The following is a 17,562-nucleotide window of genomic DNA, read 5'->3' on the forward strand; positions in this document are numbered from 1 at the left end:
TCTTTCCTAAAACATCCTTTTAATAGGCCCATGCAACTGCATTTTAGTAATCTGAACTTTAAATGTGGGGTATGCGATTCTGGAGAAAGCTAATCCAATAAAAAAAAATTTGTAATTCAACGAATATCTCGTCATGATCCACCAGTTGTCTCTTCTGTGTAGTTGCTGAAATCCGGTGTTTGTACACAGCCCTGGATCTCTAAAAGGGAAACAATAAGGGCTCGAACCGAGCCACACAATGCTATTCGAGCTAATCGGCAAATGGTTGTGTTCGTGGATGTGCAAAGGTACAGTTGCTGTATGTTTGGTGTGTTCAACTAGTCAATTATTTACCTACAGCATTTAGCCACAGTGGAAACTCTAATGAATATTTCACTAACTGCAGTAGTCCTTATAATTATCTAATAGTACAAACATGTCCAATTTAATTTGAAGCCTCCATAGTTTCTCCATAGTTTTAAAGATAATTGGAATTTTAGAGCAAACACATCACACAGTTTACATCATATGACTCAATATTACAATTTACCAATGCGCATAAACAAATAGCATGAAACAAAGTTATTTGTGGGCATTAACTTTATATGTAGGCAAACACTGACGAGTATGGTTGGAGTGGATTAAAAAATGAAAAGCATTTAGAACAATAAAATACATTTTGATGAAATTAGAGTTCATACAAGCAAAAATACACCTTAATTAAGATAAAACTAATCTAATCAAAAACATAATTTTGCTAGATAGAAAAATAGGTTTCATCATATTGAAATACATTTCTTAGCGTGACATATTTGGTGATCCCAAATGGATGGATTCAGATTTCCATCTCAATGTAGCTTCCACACATTCATTTGAACACTGAATCCCAATATCTGCACAAAAGAATCTGCACCTGCTGAAACGTTTACCATCGATGGGTTTCATCAGGTACGGACGCTGACTCTAACCCAACTGTATACTGCTCACAGCTTCAGACAAGACATACAGTTTTGTTAGTAAATGTACGCATAGAGCCATTTGGTGCCCATCTGTGAATCAGGTTATGTGGCTATATGAAACAGCAAAGCAAGAAGCAGTTTCTTCAACTGATTTCACTGTTGTTCCACAGTGACACTTACCTAGCTGACTTATAGGGAAAAATTGACTAGTCTGAAAAGAGGTGCAGCAATGGCTTTTGGGATTTAGCTGTGCTTGTCTACATGGAGTGGTGTCATTCCTGCATTTTGTTCAGTTATGCATCAGTGCGCTGTTCAATCAGGTGTCGGCTGTGGGGAGAGCACTGAGCTTCTTCCTCCAACTGGAAGAGAGAATATAAAGATAAGTTAAGGGCGTTTGTATGTTCTTCTGACTTAGAAGAACAGAGTATGGGAGATCAAGTGGGAGTAGATAAGTGTGGATAAAATGTATCTGTGTTCGAGTGAGACCAAGTGTGTGTGTGTGTGTATGCACGTCTAAGTCAGACAGAGATTCAGATTGACACACACCACAGTTACACCCCTCAAGCATGCCCACCCACCCCCACACAAAGACACACACACACCTGCTCTTTGATGTAGCTGTTCCCACAGGGGGCCAGCCCTCTGAGAGTCAATCCAACAATGAAGCACCAGACAGACAGTCCAGCCTCAAACGCTGCCAATACAGCACAAGGGATCCACAGCGCCAGGGTGGTGTCCTGAGAGACAGGAAGTGATGAGAACGAGGAAGAAAAGTGTGAAATAAAGTAAGATTACGAGGTTGAACATGTGATGCTTTTATAAAATTTCATGCATCAAAGGTTGCAGCTTGAATTGTCAGACAAAGAGCAAACTGGGGGAGAAAAGTGCTAAAGGAACATTTTAAAGAGGGGGAAATGTAAGAGGTAAGACTCACATAGATTCGTGTTGTATCAAACGGGCATCTGACACTGACAGGTGACCGAGCGTTGATGGGCACCTGTGTATCATTGCATCCCAGCATCAAGCCCTGCCCATTGTGGGCAACAGTGACACTAATAGCCAAGATGAGCCCAGTGCAGCATGCTGCTGAGAGCAGGGCATTCAGGAATGATGCAATTAGAAGTCCTATTTGCTGGAGACATTGAGACAACAACATTTAAAAACAGGAGGTGAGGTAGACACAGAATGAATGACTGGGGTGATAATCAGTAATTTAAAACAAATGAAATTCTTACCAGTTTTGACACATGAAGGTTCCTTGACACCACGATGGAAATAATCCCAGTGGCAATGCTCTGTAAGATTCACGACAAGATGATTGTTTCACTTTACTGCTTTGGCACGGAGTAAGGTTTATTAAATTATGTGCCACAAGCACTAATCCTGGCCCCAAGGAGGTGAGGCTGCATCTTTCATTGGTGCCAGGCAAAGCAGACTTTTTTAATACTAAAAACAGTAACTTGTCTTTTTGTTCTGTCTGTATTACTTGTAAACCCTTTAATACCCTGTCCATGTACATGGTATGGACTACATTTCAAAGAAATCCACAGCTGCCAGTATATCTGATAGCTGAAAATAATGAAGCCTGCCCTCGGGCAACTAGTGACAGTTTTGAAAAAAACAGCTCTCTTAGAATAATAGACAAGTTCAGTCTTGATTGCTGATAAAAACTATACTGAGCTAACAGTGCAAAACACTTTTGATATTTACCGCAGGTAAAGAAAGTCACAGGGGTGAATTCAACATTATTCATGGTGAAATGTTCTGATACATATATAGCACCAATTACTTTACTTCTGAAAGTTCTGCACACCTGAAGCCCCTTGGTGCACACTGCAGATCTGACACTTAAACAAAGGATGATTGTCGTAACTGTTGACTCACCAGCAGGCCAGAGGTGACGGAAATGATGTTGGCTGCAGTGTATTCAGTGGTGATATGCTGGCTGGGTTTGGAAATGTGGCGGAGAACGTTGCCATGGACAATAGCTCCAAGGATGAAATTAATATGGCCGACCAGGATGAGAGTTAATCCCTTTTTCATCAGCCTCCTTGGCCCTTTGTCCTTATCTGGATGACAGAAATGCAAGAATTACTCATTAGAGCTTACATCATAATAACGTCTGTAACGATGCCTGAGTGAAAGCTTGAAACTGGTTGGTGAAAAGGGTTTCTCTAAATACATTGTTACCTCACACCATGTTGTACACAAAGCAAAACGTTTTACTCTCACAACACTATATATTCATTCATTCTGTGTTAAAGCCCAACTGATAAGGCTACTGGATTTTTCACCTATATCATTATTTGACAGTTTAAAAAGTATATTCACTATATTTATGTATACGTACATTTAAAGTATGTGCACACCTATATTACACACATACATATATACTATACATGTTTAACACAAATATCAAAAGGCCTTTATTTTGTGTGGCAAATACTTAATTCCATTTGTGAATGAGTAATCTAAAATAAGATGAAACTGAATTATTAGACCATTGCAGCCGCATAAATTATTTTTTGCATGTGAAAAGGAAGTCAAATCTTAGGCTATAAGCCCACAATAAACGTTTCTGAGAAAACTAAACTTCATCAATTATCTTTTTAATTTTAAGTCTTCCATGGGATGGATGATGATCAACAATAAGTCCTTGCTCCTAAAACATTCTTTGGTTTACTGCAAAGGGATGGACAAAAGCATTTGCATAGAAAGGCTACATTCACACTAACTGTGGGACCTCCTTATGTAGCTACTGAGTCACAGAGATGTGAGGAAGCAGTGTGAGTATAAGTGATACTTTTATAACGTTCAGGTTACTGATCTGTTCTCAGTCAGTCAAGTGCTGACATTGCATTTCCTCTAAGGATAAACCACATTAGGTAATTCATTCTAGGCCTATACACGCGCTAACGTTAACACACATACGCAACGTTTAAAAAAATAAAACCTTATCATCGCCCCTGGAGGCCTGTGGTCTGTTACACCCGCGGAGGGGAAAGTAGAGGCGGACACACTTTAAGCAAGTAACTTCACTTCGCGAATGCGGGGCGTTAAAATTGAAGACTATCACTCACCAAAAGTGCACATCTCTCTGCTGTATCAGACGTTTCCCTTTCAATAAATCACAGACCGTAATTTTTCGACACACTGATCAACAACAAACAAGCAGAAACTCCAACGTCCCTCTATTCACTTCCTGTATGACGTCAGGAAATTCACCTGTGGATTACCTGCTGCTTGCTGGACGCTGAGGGGCGCAACAGTGATTCCAGATTTATCTACATGAACAATCTGAACAATCCGCAAAAGGGTATAACGCTGAAAAGCAACAATCCACTAAATCTTTCTTGCAGACTGGCAAAAAACAAAACAAACAAGCATTTCACACATTTATTTGAAAGGTTACACTTTGCAGATGTTGTCAGGATACATGTCACAGAAAAGACACATATTTACTGACTTTCATGTCATATACAAACTATAAGAATATCCAAATATAACCACACGCCCTTGAGTGAGCCCATCCTATATGATTATTTAATAACCACTTTCAACACCACCAATAATGTAGATAAAGGGGGGGGGGGGGAGCTGCTCTGGCAATCACATTGGTTGGTTTTTACCACTTCTCTACAGAAGTGGTACACTTACATTCTCCTGGCTTTAAAAACACATCTTTGGAATATACAATCATAACAGTTCACAAATAGACAAAGGGGGGAAAGTAAATACATTAACAAAATCTACACACATTTGGTATAGCAAAAATGCAGATTGGAGCACAATAATAGCCTGAACACATTTAAAACATACTTCAGAAATATGAGTGGAGATCATTGGATCAATATGATCTCAAAGATGAGGTGAGCAATTTAACATTATAACTCACCAACCAGCATCAGAGGAAAGTTGACTGAAAGTAGTTAAATTAAACTGCTACTGTGATCATGAGACACTTAATCTGTATATGATCTATAATCACAATAAAATGCCAGGGAAAAAAGTAATTTATGGAGTTACAGCTGGACTCCACTGTTGTTTTGCTGCGAATGTAATATTTTCTTTTCATTCTTACTGCCTCTTTAAGGTCCTGAATTGTACGAGCTATCAGACAAAAGTACCAGGAGTCCACATGCAGTTCTGAGCCAAAATGTTACAATGTAATGTCCCACTTTTATCAAATGAAAACAAAAGAAACAAGAATAGCGGTGTATTGGCTCAGACTCTGAACAATGTGGTCTCTGTGAAATCACAGTCAACAAAGGGTAGTAAGTAAAGAAAAACAACTGATATACACGATCTGTAACATAAATAAAACATGGCGGTCTCACAGATATATCAGGAAAAGACTAGGTCCTCTTTCTACAGCATATGGCAGGGGAGTTCAGTACACAGTCTCACATAAATTAATTTTAAAATGCAGAGTAGCATGTGTGAAGCCAACAGCAGCAAATGGTCAAACAATGAATAAAATAATAACCAAAAACAAAAGAGAGAAAAGAGAAAAGAGGACATTAAGGCATGTGCGTAGGCCCTGAATAAGAATAGGGCAAAATATAAAAACAAACACACAAACGGAAATTTACAAGTTCACAGTACCTCAAAGTAACCAGGTATCCATTTTCCAGAGAATTGGCATGATGCCCGCCCAAAATGTGATATGCATTAGTGGACATTCATTCTGTTATGTATCAAAAGGCTTTTTAAAAATATTACTCATAGGTATTTATCTATTTAAGTAAACCGAGAAAGGTGCATCTGTTCCATCCAGTTTTCAAATTATTACATTTATTCAATCTGATAGGAGACAGGTTGGTCAAATACATCACATAAGTTAAAGAGCTGGGAATGTTCTGTCATATGAGACTAAACAAAAAGGAACCAAATCAAAGGGGCAAGCTTTTGAAAAATGAGGATCTAGAACTAATGGTTTGGCTGGCTTATTTTGTAAGATTTTCTTTGGGTAGAAATGTAGCAGCTGGTGGTCAACAGGTGGTACATTGTATAATACAACAGAAGTGAAAGGTGAGTCAGTATATGTGGTGTGACTCCAGTGAAGGTCTGATTATGTTTTGGACTGTTTCATCCTGACACAAACTTGCCAGGCAATTCATAATGTAAACGCCTCACACTGAAATACAACCGTATGCTTGAGAAAAATTGGGTTTAAATGTAAAGCTGCAAGAAATCTTGTCAGTACTGCTGTGATCAAGTGTCCGTTGCAGCATTAATGAGGTTTATTTATTAATTAAATCTAACAGCCAACTTAGTAGCCAACTCATTCAAAAGAACAAAGGAGAACTGCACACTTTTGGTCACATTACCACCTAAGGATTAGTAGAAAAAAAGATTTTTTTTTTTTTTTAACTACTAAATACAGTCACTGCATTGAGTTACCAAAAACAAATGTAACAGGGTTGAGAGAGTGTCGCTATTGTAGAGCTTGGCTGAATGTTTCTTCTAGTAGAGAGGCTATTTTGTTTTGGTCCACCTGTGAAGAGAACACAAACAACATGCAAATCAGTACAACAGCCACGGCATAAAACTGAAATCCATTTGGAGGACATACTGTATATTCTCTCCCACGGAGAGATGAAGTGACTATACAACATTAACGTGGGTAGGTGAGTGGGCACGGGGGTATATATGTGGCAGTAAGTGTGCACAAGGCTGTTAGACTGGAATGTGTGTATGTGTTAGAGGGTATATGTAGGAGAGTCAGGGGTCACCCCACCTTTTAAAATCAACAGAATTTTCAGTTTGGTAGAGAAATAGCACACTCACCTACAGCATCACCCACACATTTGCCTGCAGCTTTGCATTAGTGTGCATGCGCACATGCAATGTGAATCTCTCTTTAACACACAAATACACCCACCTCACTGATTAAGCCCAGCTCCACCAACTCTCCAGCCAACTCTTGAACGTTCTCATCTGAAACACACACCAGCACAGTTAGTAATTTGTAGACATGTAACGCATCACATCAACTTTACCAGTCACTCTCTCTCTCTCTCTCTCTTTTACTTCAGGTAAAAGGTTGGGCTTAGGATAAATAACATACAGAAAATATGGTCCAGATGCTGCTTTTAAATTCCTCTGCCACCCAAACACATCAAAAACCAACAAACACATCTACTGCTCTTTGCATCTCTGAACCCATTTTGTTGTTTGGCAGTGCCAATTTTTAGATTCCTGTGGACATCCAGAAAAGTGTTCAACTGAATAATCCAATACAGTTAAAGTCCAGAGATCACCTGGCAGGAAAACACCAACATGTTTCAACCAGCATGGTTTTAATTAGAACACGATCTGTTAAAACATGTTAGCTTTGTAAATATTCCCTATAGCCTTGCTGTTAAAGGCTTACACTTTAATGGCCCCTTCCCCTTTCCTCAATGTGAGAGGACAAAACAAAAATAATCCCAGAAAGTTCTGGGTACATTTTTGTTCTTTTTCCAATGTTGTAATGAAACCGGTATTTAACTGTTTTAATATAAAAATCAGCAGTACATCTCATTTCATCATTTTCACATTCAATGCATACAGGAACAAATATATATCTAAGAAAATGCACAGATTCAATAGTGTCAGTAAGCCATGTTATAATGCAGCTACACAACGTTCTGTTATAGACAGACAATAACTCTTGCTTTGACTTTGCTTTCCGTTACTTTTTACATTACATGAAAGAAGTGTGAAAAAGAACTCACTAGCTTTGGTTAAACTATAAGGCAGGTTGAGGGAAAGTTAGTACACCAAAAAAACTGAACTACAAAGGGCATCAACAGTCTAAACAGAATGTATGTGAGGGTGCACAAAATATGGAAACATAAGGAATGCAGGATTTTATTTGACTAAAACATTTGGAAAATACATTCAGAAAAACCTGCTCAGAATTTCTGATATAAAATAACTTTTAATGCCTACTTTCTCTGAAAACTTAACATACATCTACACAACACTCCTTGCAACCCCTGAGATGTTTTTTTTTAATAAAGTGATAGTATTTAATGAAAGTGTTTTCATTATTATTTTTGTTACCACCCCAAATTGAGACATTCTTTGCCTGTGCCCAGTGAGCAGAAGAGTTGTCACGGTCTACCGATTTTTAATAACCAAGCTGGCAATTTACAACTTCATCAGGAATGTGGCCGGGGACAAGAAAAACAAGTGGAGGAGATGGATCAACTTTGACATTAAGAAAAGAAAAACACCCGCAGCCCACAGCTTTATAATCACAGGATTGATATTGGAGCTTGTTTGAGCCTTGTGGTCTCAAATAAAATCACCCAAAAATGTTATTTTTAAAAAATTAAAAAATATTTAGTTTTAAATAAAAAACAAGCTTCAATTGTGGGTGCATTTAAGTATAGTGTAGTAGAGCCACGCACAAGGCAAAGGGGCTGAAAAGTTGCTCAGTTAGCAAGTGACGCTGCACAGTGTGGCTTTGGACTTTGTCATGTTGATAAGAAAAACTTTAAAGAATATCCCTTGATATCAGCAGGAGGGACTGTTTACATAAAAGACAGGGTGTGTGTACGAGACAGACTAGAGTGTATGGGTGTGTATGGATGTGAAGTTACAGTATGTGCGCAAGTAGCATCAGGGTGTGAATGTGCAAGAGAAGACATAAGATGTGAGAAACAATCTGTTAGAGAAAGAGCATAAGAGAAGATTTGTCTGAGTGTGTCAGTATATGCGTGTGAATGAGAGACAGGGAGATGAAAGCCTGAGAAGACTTGGTCAAATCTTGACAGAGGAGGTGACAGCTGTCAGCTGCAGCCTTTCACAGGCCAGGCATTCCCCACACGCCTGCAACGTTATACATGCCAACCATACCTGTGTGTGCATATGCTCATTTGATCCCACGCAACAGTTGTGGTGTGTGTTCTTTTCCAATTTGCCTTCCTGTGGTCTAACCTGCCGCACAGCATTGAGTGGACAATCCTCAATTTCAAATAAATAAATTCCGTAAGTAGAAAATTCAGAAATTGTCAAGGACAATGATTTCTGTTTCCCAAGATAAAGTTTTAAACAGATGTCACGCCTGTCAGGTTTTAAAAGCCACCATGGCCTTAAAAAAACAAAACAATGGCAGAATACAATCCAAATATATTTCAACAAAATAGAGGTGCAAGGTTTTCATGACACATGAGAGACAGTAAGTCTCCCAGCCCAAAATAGTCCTGCATACTGTATATTGTGACGCCATCTGAGTTTCAAGCTCTCTCTGGAATCTCACTCTCAGTTTCCTACATGCCTCAGTGCACACATAATCATACAGACATAACCTCATCATTTATCATCGCCTCTTGTGAAATGTAATTCTAACATTAACCCTAAACCCAAGCTGTAAACTTAAACCGTCCAGATGGACAAAATGACTGCATAAAAACTCACATGGTCTTCACATGGATGGAAAACAAAATACACATACACAAACACGTGTCACTCCCTCCCAAATCCCATAATGAAAATGCTTTCTAGTATTATAGAAGTGCTTGTATGGGGACAAAACTATGACACACACACACACACACACAGTTTGGCCTCTAATCTTTTTATCTTCCCTTAATCTTACCTCCACATGACACACCTTCAACACTCATCTAATTGCAGGAGCCCCTGTAATTCTGACTGGTTTGAAATGTCAAAGGTTGTTACTTGTTATTTAAAAATACTGTCACCTATTTTCTTTTAGCGTGCCCAAAACCTCCCAGCTAACTTCTGATGTCATTAAACTTGACTGAATGTTGCATTTCAACACATCACCAGTGAGAGCTGGGTGGACATTTTGGGGTGTGAACATATTATAACAAAATTAGCGACTGTATCGTCAAGCTCACAGAGGGAGTAAGTGTCAGTGTGATAAAAAAAAGGTGGTCTTACGAGGTAACATGTCACAGCTTAGATGTCTATTCAGTTTATCCTCCAGTTTCAGCAGTAATGTTAGCTAATAGGAGAGAAACAGACAACAAATTATGATTTTTAGGAATTAACAAATGGCTGGAATAATATACTGTTGTTCAATGAAGGTACACCTTTATGTTGCATTTTAAAAAAGGGTTAAAAAATACATGATCAACCTCCAGGATAAACATTATTAGAGGGACTTACATGATACTTTGCTCCCTCCTCGACAGATTCAACATTACACTGCATTTGAATAACCTGCAGAAGAAGTATGTAAATCTAAATGTGAATGGTTCTCAACTAGTGTTGGTACAATTTCAGAACAATACTTTACTCCAGCATATGCACAGTACATATATCTTGATAAGAAGAAACATAAGCATCAGGATGATGTGAAATGTTGGCATTGTGATTATATCTTCCTTTTGTAATATGCAGTATAATCTATTGTACGCACCCTCCGTGTCTCAAGCTCTGCAGGTTCGGGGGTGGGGGATTTGACCAAGGGGGTGACATCAGGAGATTTAACAGTCTCTTGTTGAGACTGCTGAGGACAGGGCAGCCGGAACGCCGTCATTGGACAAATACCGTTCCTGATCCAGGGAAGGAGGGAGAGACAAAGAAAGGGAGAGGTGGAGAAAACATGACAGAAAGAGGGAGTGAAAGAGAGAGATACAGAAAGATGGGAGTTACATGAAGTAATACAAAATTGATAAAAACGTTTGAGGATGTAAAATAAGGAAAATGAGAGAAAAATCGACATTTTCAAATAAAATCTCCATTTTGAAACCAAAATATACATAACAAAACAAAACTCGTAACAAAATATTTAAATAAACAGCCAAAAAGTTAATACAAAATTACTTTTTACAGATTGATTACAAATGTGTATAACGTACCACAGTAACAATAAACAACACAAGAAAAGAAAAAACCCATTACTGAATCTGTAGCCAATTCAGTTCTTTGGCCAAAACTTCATATTACACATATGACAATGGTTAACAGCAGGTATTCTGCTATAAATTCTGAGTTAAAAGACATGTGAGTAATAAAAAAAAATAAAAAATTTAGCAGAGGAGTGTAGGAGAACAGCGGAGAAACATCCAGGATTTCCTTTTTAGGGGGGCATTATACCATATTTACTGTAGATGATATTTTATTTTAAAAGATGATGAAGACAACCACAACAGTCAGACGGTCCAATACTGCTCCCGTGTGGCTGAATAGTATTTGGTCCTTAATTAAATTGACAGTACAGAGCTGGCTCGGCTTTTTCTGTTCCCTGCTTTGCATCTTACCTCACATCCTCCAGGAATTTAGTGAGCTCCATGGCAGGAAACTGTGAAACTCTACAGACAAAAAGGAATACAATTTGATTCTTCAGCTTGAGGCCTTTAAACCACATCATTTAAAATAAGATACCATAATTTCTCCTACAAAATTCAGACACATAACAACTGAAGATCTAAGATTTACAACTTAGGGTCTATTTGACAACTTTATGTTCTTCTCCACTTGTCTGCCATTATACAGGTAGGTACATATCACTTCTTGTCCTAAACATATTAAGAATTAAAGAGTAACATAAATGCTGTTGTTGCTATTAAAACAAACACCTTTTGAATTCAAAAAACATTATTCTTGTATCTTTTGTTACTGTATTATTTTCTCTGAGTGACATCATTATTTGTGCTGTATCAAGCTGACGCTCATTGCCACTAAAATATGGATACCAGCTGCTGGCTCTTACTTGAGCTGAAAGTCCTCTTTCATCTCAGCGATGACCAGTTTGGGGTCGAGGTTCTTGGTAATTTCCTCCAGCGCATTCTCAGGAATCATGTCTGAACAATTATAAACCATTAAAGACAGATAAGGTTATACTGATTGTAAGGATAAATCCCTTTAAACTTCCCATATAGTTGCTTAGATTTTCACTGGTGGTGTCTGATTAGAGGACTTTAATGGATAATCAGCAGGTTCAGCAGTTTTAACTCTAGCTGAAGTCACTTGTTTGGTCTTCATATTAACCATTTCATCCTGACACAACTTAATTTCTGTTAAAAACAAATCAAACCTATCAAAACTGTATCTGTGTCTTTACTGTATGTGTATGTTAAAGACTCACGTTGGTGGCTGACAATACAATGTGCAGCCAGCAGTTTTAGCAGCGGTACTTCAAACAGAGCCTGGTCAAACAGCAGCTCTCTGGCTGTAGGCCTTGTGCTGGGATCACACTCGAGGCACTTTTGGATTAACTCCTACAAAAACAAACATCTGGGTCAACGCGTTGTATACACAAATGAGACTTTCAAATAAACACTAAGCAACATAAATATGCAAAGTTTAATCTGGTATGATCTTTCAAATTAATCATGAACACACACTCCACTCTCTTTCTCTCACCCTCTGCAGTGGGTCCTCCAGTAACTGTATGGCACAGTTGATGGCTTCCTGAGAAACATAAGAGGACTCTCCATTCCCCTGGATTTCCAAAAGCGCCATCTGCAACACACCAACACACACGTTCACAGATTGCTTGGGGAAAGGTCTCAGGCCATTCTATCATGCACTATAGGTCACATCTCACCTCTAAGGCACACATGCCAAACGAGTAGATGTCTACAGCTGTGGTGACATCATCAACAGCTACAATGAGAGAAAAAATATAAAGACAAAAAGTACAGATTGTTAGTCATTACTTAAAGGTGGGCTATGCGATTCCAGAGAAATTCAATTCCACAACAAATTACATGACAAAGAGCGAACAATGACACAACAACAAGTAATGTAACCAAGTAGCTACGTTGTGGGTTAGCAAACTGCTGCTACAGTTGCTACTGCGAAGCTAACATGCAGAGAACACAGGATGGTGTCAGGACTAAAGTGTCATTTTGGTGTCATGTCTACCTCCATATTCTGGGGCATAGAAGTGCAAGTTCTTCTGTTCCTCATGGCACGTCTTCACGTGGTTGTTGATGGTGTCTGGGGCAACTGCAGATGAGACAGGTGGAATAGAGGGGAGGAGAATATGGAGGATATATATAGAAGCAGGATGGAGAGAATGGAGAATGATTAATGAAGCCAGTATGAAGCAGAAAGTAGAGAAAGACAAGAAAGTGTGTGTTGTCGCCACAGAAGCTTTTCTGCACTTTGCTCCATCTTTTGCACTCCCCATCTGTTAAACAGTTTCCAATCCCTCAACATCCCACACTATAGTTTACACAATGTAAAGGTAATATTGATATTCCCTGTTCTTTAGCAGAAGGGGAGTGTGAAAGATGTAACAAAGTGCAGAGAAGCTGATACACTACCTTTGTTCACATCTACAATGTGCAGGGTTATTTCTGTACTAGAGAAAAGGGATATTGCCGCCATTTGGTCACATGAGATGTACATGTATGTACATAAAACACTGGTAGTGTGTAATCATGGACATTCACCTACAATCATGTGAAATGTAAATCCATAATGCAGTATCATTTGACTCCGTCAACGGCGCTCCAGCTCCGCTACCTAACCCCCAAGGATGAAACCTGTGTACGGTAACTCTATACCTGATCCGATCTTGATGAGCCCGTTGTGCTGGATGAAGATGGTGTCACAGGTCAGGTTGCCATGGATAATGGGGGGGTCACATGAGTGGAGATAACTGCAGTACAGACAAACAAAACAAAAAACATCCACAAATACAAATGCAAAATACATGAAAAAAGGGACTGGATTGTTCTCCACATGAGTACATTTTTTTGCAAGTGACCATATTGAATTTAACATAATGTCTGAAGAGGGGAACCAACCTGAGAGCAGACAGGATCTGTGTACACCATCTCTTCCAAGCCTGTAGGACCATACACCTTATCAGACCACTTACTAGCTAGTTTCCAGTACGGACTATGACTTGAACAATGTGATTTAACTTTGCTCAAAACTGGTACACAGCATATTTGCAATTTCTTTCTTTTGCCAGCAGCCAAATGCTTAAGGGATAACTAATCCTTGCTTTGGAAAGCCCCTCTTATCCGTGCTGTGATAAAGAGTCACTTTTCACACGACATGTAGGCAGGTCATGTGCATCAAGCTTTTCATGTAGCATTATTCCATTAAAAGGTACATCTACATACAGTCAGTTATTACCTTTTCATTCATGGTTTTGTGATTCTTCTTTGTCTTCTTTAGAAACTGCTTCAAGCTTCCTGATGACATATATTCAGTAATGAAAATCACCTGGGGGAGAGGAAGAAATTAAGGGAAACCTAGTCGCCAGACATCATTCAAATATAAATAAAAAAGACACACGAATACAAAAGATGATTTTACTCATGAAGACAGACAAAATATTCAACAACAAGCCTTTGTCTCCAATTTTAAGGCTACCAGTTACTCTGAGACTCACCCTGGCCCGGTTCTCCTTCGTGTCGGCCCAGTACTTGTGAAACTTGACAATATTTGCATGTTCTAAATGGATCAGGTTATCAAATACTGCCTTCACTTTCTCCTAAACACACACAGGAGAAATAAAATATAATAAGTACATATAATATGTTAAGATGCCAAATAAAAAATAAATTTTTCCCTGACTCCTCAGTGTCTGACAGACTATGCATGTGAACAAACTATAAATAATTACTATTTTCTCTCATGTTCTCATGAAGTTTGACCCGATGAACTTTTTCTTAGACACCAAAGGGAGCCAAACCTTAGTCTCATTATGTAAGTGATAATACACAACAGCCGATTAATTGATCAAAAGTAAATTAAATATGACTTGGTTTTGGACAGTTGGTCAGACAAATCTAACAATGTAGAGACGTTACACTCCGTTTAATCAAGAAAATACTCATTATTTGCAACCTTATAATACACAATGCCAGACATTATGTGAACTGTACACAGATTACCAACAGAACAAGAGGGGAGCATTTTTCTAAATATGTTCCACAAAAGGTATGAATGTTTTCCTTTGACTAGACATTTATATGTATGTATTTTAAAGAAGCTCATTAAATGCCAACAACAATACACCAGTGTTTGCCCAAAGTCTTAAAATATGACAATATTGTTTTTCGTTGAAGCTACATAAGGGATCTGTAAGGTAACTTAACTTTAACTGCCATTGCTTGTCACTGGTTTTTCCAAATTGCAGAAGTGGAGCGGTGTTTGTGTGCATTACAGCAAGGGTTTTCAAAGTCTGAGACTGCGGGCCTCCCCTCAAACAAAGCTTGGGAAACGGCGTCCCCCAAAGTTTACTTGATAAGTTTCACTCAATTCCTAGATGCCTATGGGATCATGATTATATTATTTGATCCTATAGACACTGTTTGACATAACTTCTGACTACACCAAATAGTTAAAAAAGAAAAATGTCTGTCCTAAGGCATTTATTAGTTTCTGACTCTGATGGGGGGAAAACTGTTCCCAAAAACTACTGTATCTCTGAACTCTCACACATGGCTATTTTATGTGAACTCCTTTTGATAACTAATGCGATAAGTAATGTAATATTGTTTCACTTCCATTCACTGAGCCTCCCCTGAAACCGTTTGGAGTCCCCCTAGGGAGGCCCGCCTCACACTTTGAAAACCCCTGCATTACAGTGAAGGAAGAGTGTTTACCAAATCAATCTTTCTATTTTATAATCCTGTATATGTGCATGAACTACTGAGGCATATGAAGATATATTAGACAACAGTGTTCTTTCCCTTTTTTACATTTGGAGGTGAAATCTGCACCACATTTTAGATGAGCTGACATTTGTTGTGTTTACTGTCCTAAATAAGCCATATTGAATTAACTCTACAATTACAAGTCAAGACTATATGACAGTCAGTGCGTAATCCCCAAAGTGACTGTCTTAAACTGTTTTAGTTGTACTCTGGGCCTCACCTCCAGCTGTTTGAAGTTCTTCCGCTCTGAGATCATGACTTCATTCCAAACTACCTCTACACCTTCCTCTGCGTCCATGGCCAAGTATGCAGCATCTATGCCTGGGACATTACGCTGATTCACCTACAGTAGACGTGAAAAGAAAATAGCTTGTGAGATAATATACTTTAAGAGCAAAATGAAACACAAGAGACAAAAACATATCACCAAAGAATAAACTTGAATAGCATACATTCACTGCCATCCTCCTCCTCCTGTTTCAGCTGTCGTGGCGATGTCTTTGCATCCTTTTACTGTTGCCTTTTTGCATTTTGATTCTGACTTAACTCAAATATTACATAAGTGTGTAATTTTGCTAACCATGCCTTATGCATATTATTACTTCACAATGACCAACCAGCTTGATTTCTCAAATAACCCCCATCAGATAAACTAAAGTTTTTGCCTTCTTGGCCTCCCCTTTACCTCCTCTCTGCGTTTCTGCCAGCGGCCACATGGACTCTCTTCCAGGATTTCTGACTCATCTTCACTCTCATCCTCATCCTCTGTTGCTGTGGTTGCGGGAGGCTGTATGGAGGCCACAGGCGAAGACAAAGATGCCCCACCTTGTACCTGTTGAATATTACTGGACATGTGTGCTGCTGTGACCTCTGGCTTGTTTTCCTCTGTACCTGGAGCTCCCTTCCCGTGTGGATCCGACATCATGTAACAAACCTGTATGCTTGCTGACTTTCCGTGCCAAGGCTCCAGTTCATTGGTTGCCAACAAGTGACAGGAAGCCTCTTTCTCACTTTCTCCTCTCTCTGTTAGCGATGGTCACACATCCATTTTCTTCTCTGGCCTGGCTTTCAACAAGGTAGAGCTGCAGGAGGGAGGGGCGTAGAGAACTGACACATGTAGAGCGAGAGGCAGGGAGAGCTAGTTACCAATGGCAATAAAGTTACAAGTATCATCTTTTCTAACGTTAAGTTGTACTACATAGTGAGACATGAACTTGTGTCGTGTGCTCTACCTGTATCTTGGACTCAGAGGCAAAGAAACATTGCTGTTACAGGACACTAAAACATCAGTCACTCAAACTAACCAGCCATTGTAGCTAACGTTAACTTAGCTGTTGAAGGCTGTTGCTAATGTTCAACGTTAGCTTAGAGGAGGTCAGCCCCCCACTCCTACTGCGGTAACTTTCCCCCAGCTAACAAGCTAATGGAAGGTAAATAAACAATAGCTAACATAAACTTAAGTTGCAATATCTAAAAATCTTACCGTTGGACAGAAGACTACCACCGAATAAATAGTACCGGGTTACATACTGATGAAAAAGCAATAAAAAGAGACGCTTTTATACAGAAATGCTAGTTCGTCATAAAATATGTTGTTGGGTTTCAAGTCCCTTTCTCTTAGCAGAAGTGGGAGGGGCGGGGCAGCGCTTGAGGAGCGCTTGTTTGCGCGCAGGAAACGCAGTGGTGTAGAGTTACTACTAACTAGACAATCAAGAGCACACATAGATAGGGTTTCAAATATTACATTTAAAACATCGTTAAAAACTTCCATATTCTTCTTTTTAACTAATTGTATAACTGTGTGGTCTAGTCCTTGAAGTCTACAACATGTAGTTTAGCTTCAGCAGTGGTGGACCATTGTTGCTTTCTCAGATAAAATTTGAAATAATTTACACTAAATAAAGACTTCAAACACGCATTTTGGTCAACGTGTGTTGCAAAGTTTTTTAGCACTCTAAAACTCCATGTAGATAGTAAAGCCGTCTGTTGTGCAGCTCGAAGAAAATCAAGATAGTTCACATCCATAATTCTAGTTT

The 17,562-nt window shown here is 38.9% G+C and overlaps 2 protein-coding genes across 3 annotated transcripts; both read right to left on the reverse strand.

The window, feature by feature from the left end:
* Window positions 1–561: 561 nt before the first annotated feature.
* Window positions 562–4,169, reverse strand: LOC119890548 (keratinocyte-associated protein 3). The gene is made up of 6 exons (XM_038701863.1): window positions 4,019–4,169; window positions 2,823–3,007; window positions 2,174–2,233; window positions 1,873–2,070; window positions 1,541–1,675; window positions 562–1,297 (listed from the first exon to the last, which is right to left on the reverse strand). The coding sequence occupies exons 1-6, from the start codon at window positions 4,029–4,031 to the stop codon at window positions 1,232–1,234; spliced, it is 657 nt and encodes a 218-aa protein (XP_038557791.1). The 5' UTR covers window positions 4,032–4,169; the 3' UTR covers window positions 562–1,231.
* A 151-nt stretch (window positions 4,170–4,320) lies between these two features.
* On the reverse strand, window positions 4,321–17,170 carry LOC119890421 (nuclear receptor-binding protein-like). 2 transcript variants are annotated; one of them, XM_038701696.1, is made up of 18 exons: window positions 17,010–17,170; window positions 16,212–16,633; window positions 15,747–15,869; window positions 14,257–14,358; window positions 13,998–14,087; window positions 13,661–13,701; window positions 13,418–13,512; window positions 12,771–12,854; window positions 12,451–12,509; window positions 12,267–12,365; window positions 11,989–12,121; window positions 11,614–11,704; window positions 11,162–11,212; window positions 10,318–10,453; window positions 10,065–10,118; window positions 9,837–9,900; window positions 6,823–6,878; window positions 4,321–6,435 (listed from the first exon to the last, which is right to left on the reverse strand). In XM_038701696.1, the coding sequence occupies exons 2-18, from the start codon at window positions 16,449–16,451 to the stop codon at window positions 6,376–6,378; spliced, it is 1,578 nt and encodes a 525-aa protein (XP_038557624.1). In that variant the 5' UTR covers window positions 16,452–16,633; window positions 17,010–17,170; the 3' UTR covers window positions 4,321–6,375. The 2 variants fall into 2 exon arrangements, with proteins under 2 accessions (XP_038557624.1, XP_038557625.1); XM_038701697.1 differs by having other exon boundaries at window positions 16,212–16,608; window positions 17,010–17,160.
* Between the last annotated feature and the right edge of the window lie 392 nt (window positions 17,171–17,562).

This window comes from Micropterus salmoides, unplaced genomic scaffold, assembly GCF_014851395.1.
Source record: "Micropterus salmoides isolate LMB-PRFRI ecotype aquatic unplaced genomic scaffold, ASM1485139v1 Ms_hic_scaffold_6, whole genome shotgun sequence".
Taxonomy (NCBI): Eukaryota; Metazoa; Chordata; class Actinopteri; order Centrarchiformes; family Centrarchidae; genus Micropterus; species Micropterus salmoides.

Bases quoted from the DNA above. Each gene is read 5' to 3' on its own strand.
- LOC119890548 (XM_038701863.1), bottom strand. The intron at 2,234-2,822 runs GTGAGTCAACAG...TGAATCTTACAG, and splicing joins CCGTCACCTCTGGCCTGCTG to AGCATTGCCACTGGGATTAT. The intron at 1,298-1,540 runs GTGTGTGTGTGT...TCTCTCTTCCAG, and splicing joins ACAGCTACATCAAAGAGCAG to TTGGAGGAAGAAGCTCAGTG.
- LOC119890421 (XM_038701696.1), bottom strand. From the start codon at position 16,451: ATGATGTCGGATCCACACGGGAAGGGAGCTCCAGGTACAGAGGAAAAC. The intron at 12,855-13,417 runs GTATAGAGTTAC...TCTCATCTGCAG, and splicing joins GCTCATCAAGATCGGATCAG to TTGCCCCAGACACCATCAAC. The intron at 9,901-10,064 runs GTAAGTCCCTCT...CTCTCCTATTAG, and splicing joins AGGAGGGAGCAAAGTATCAT to CTAACATTACTGCTGAAACT.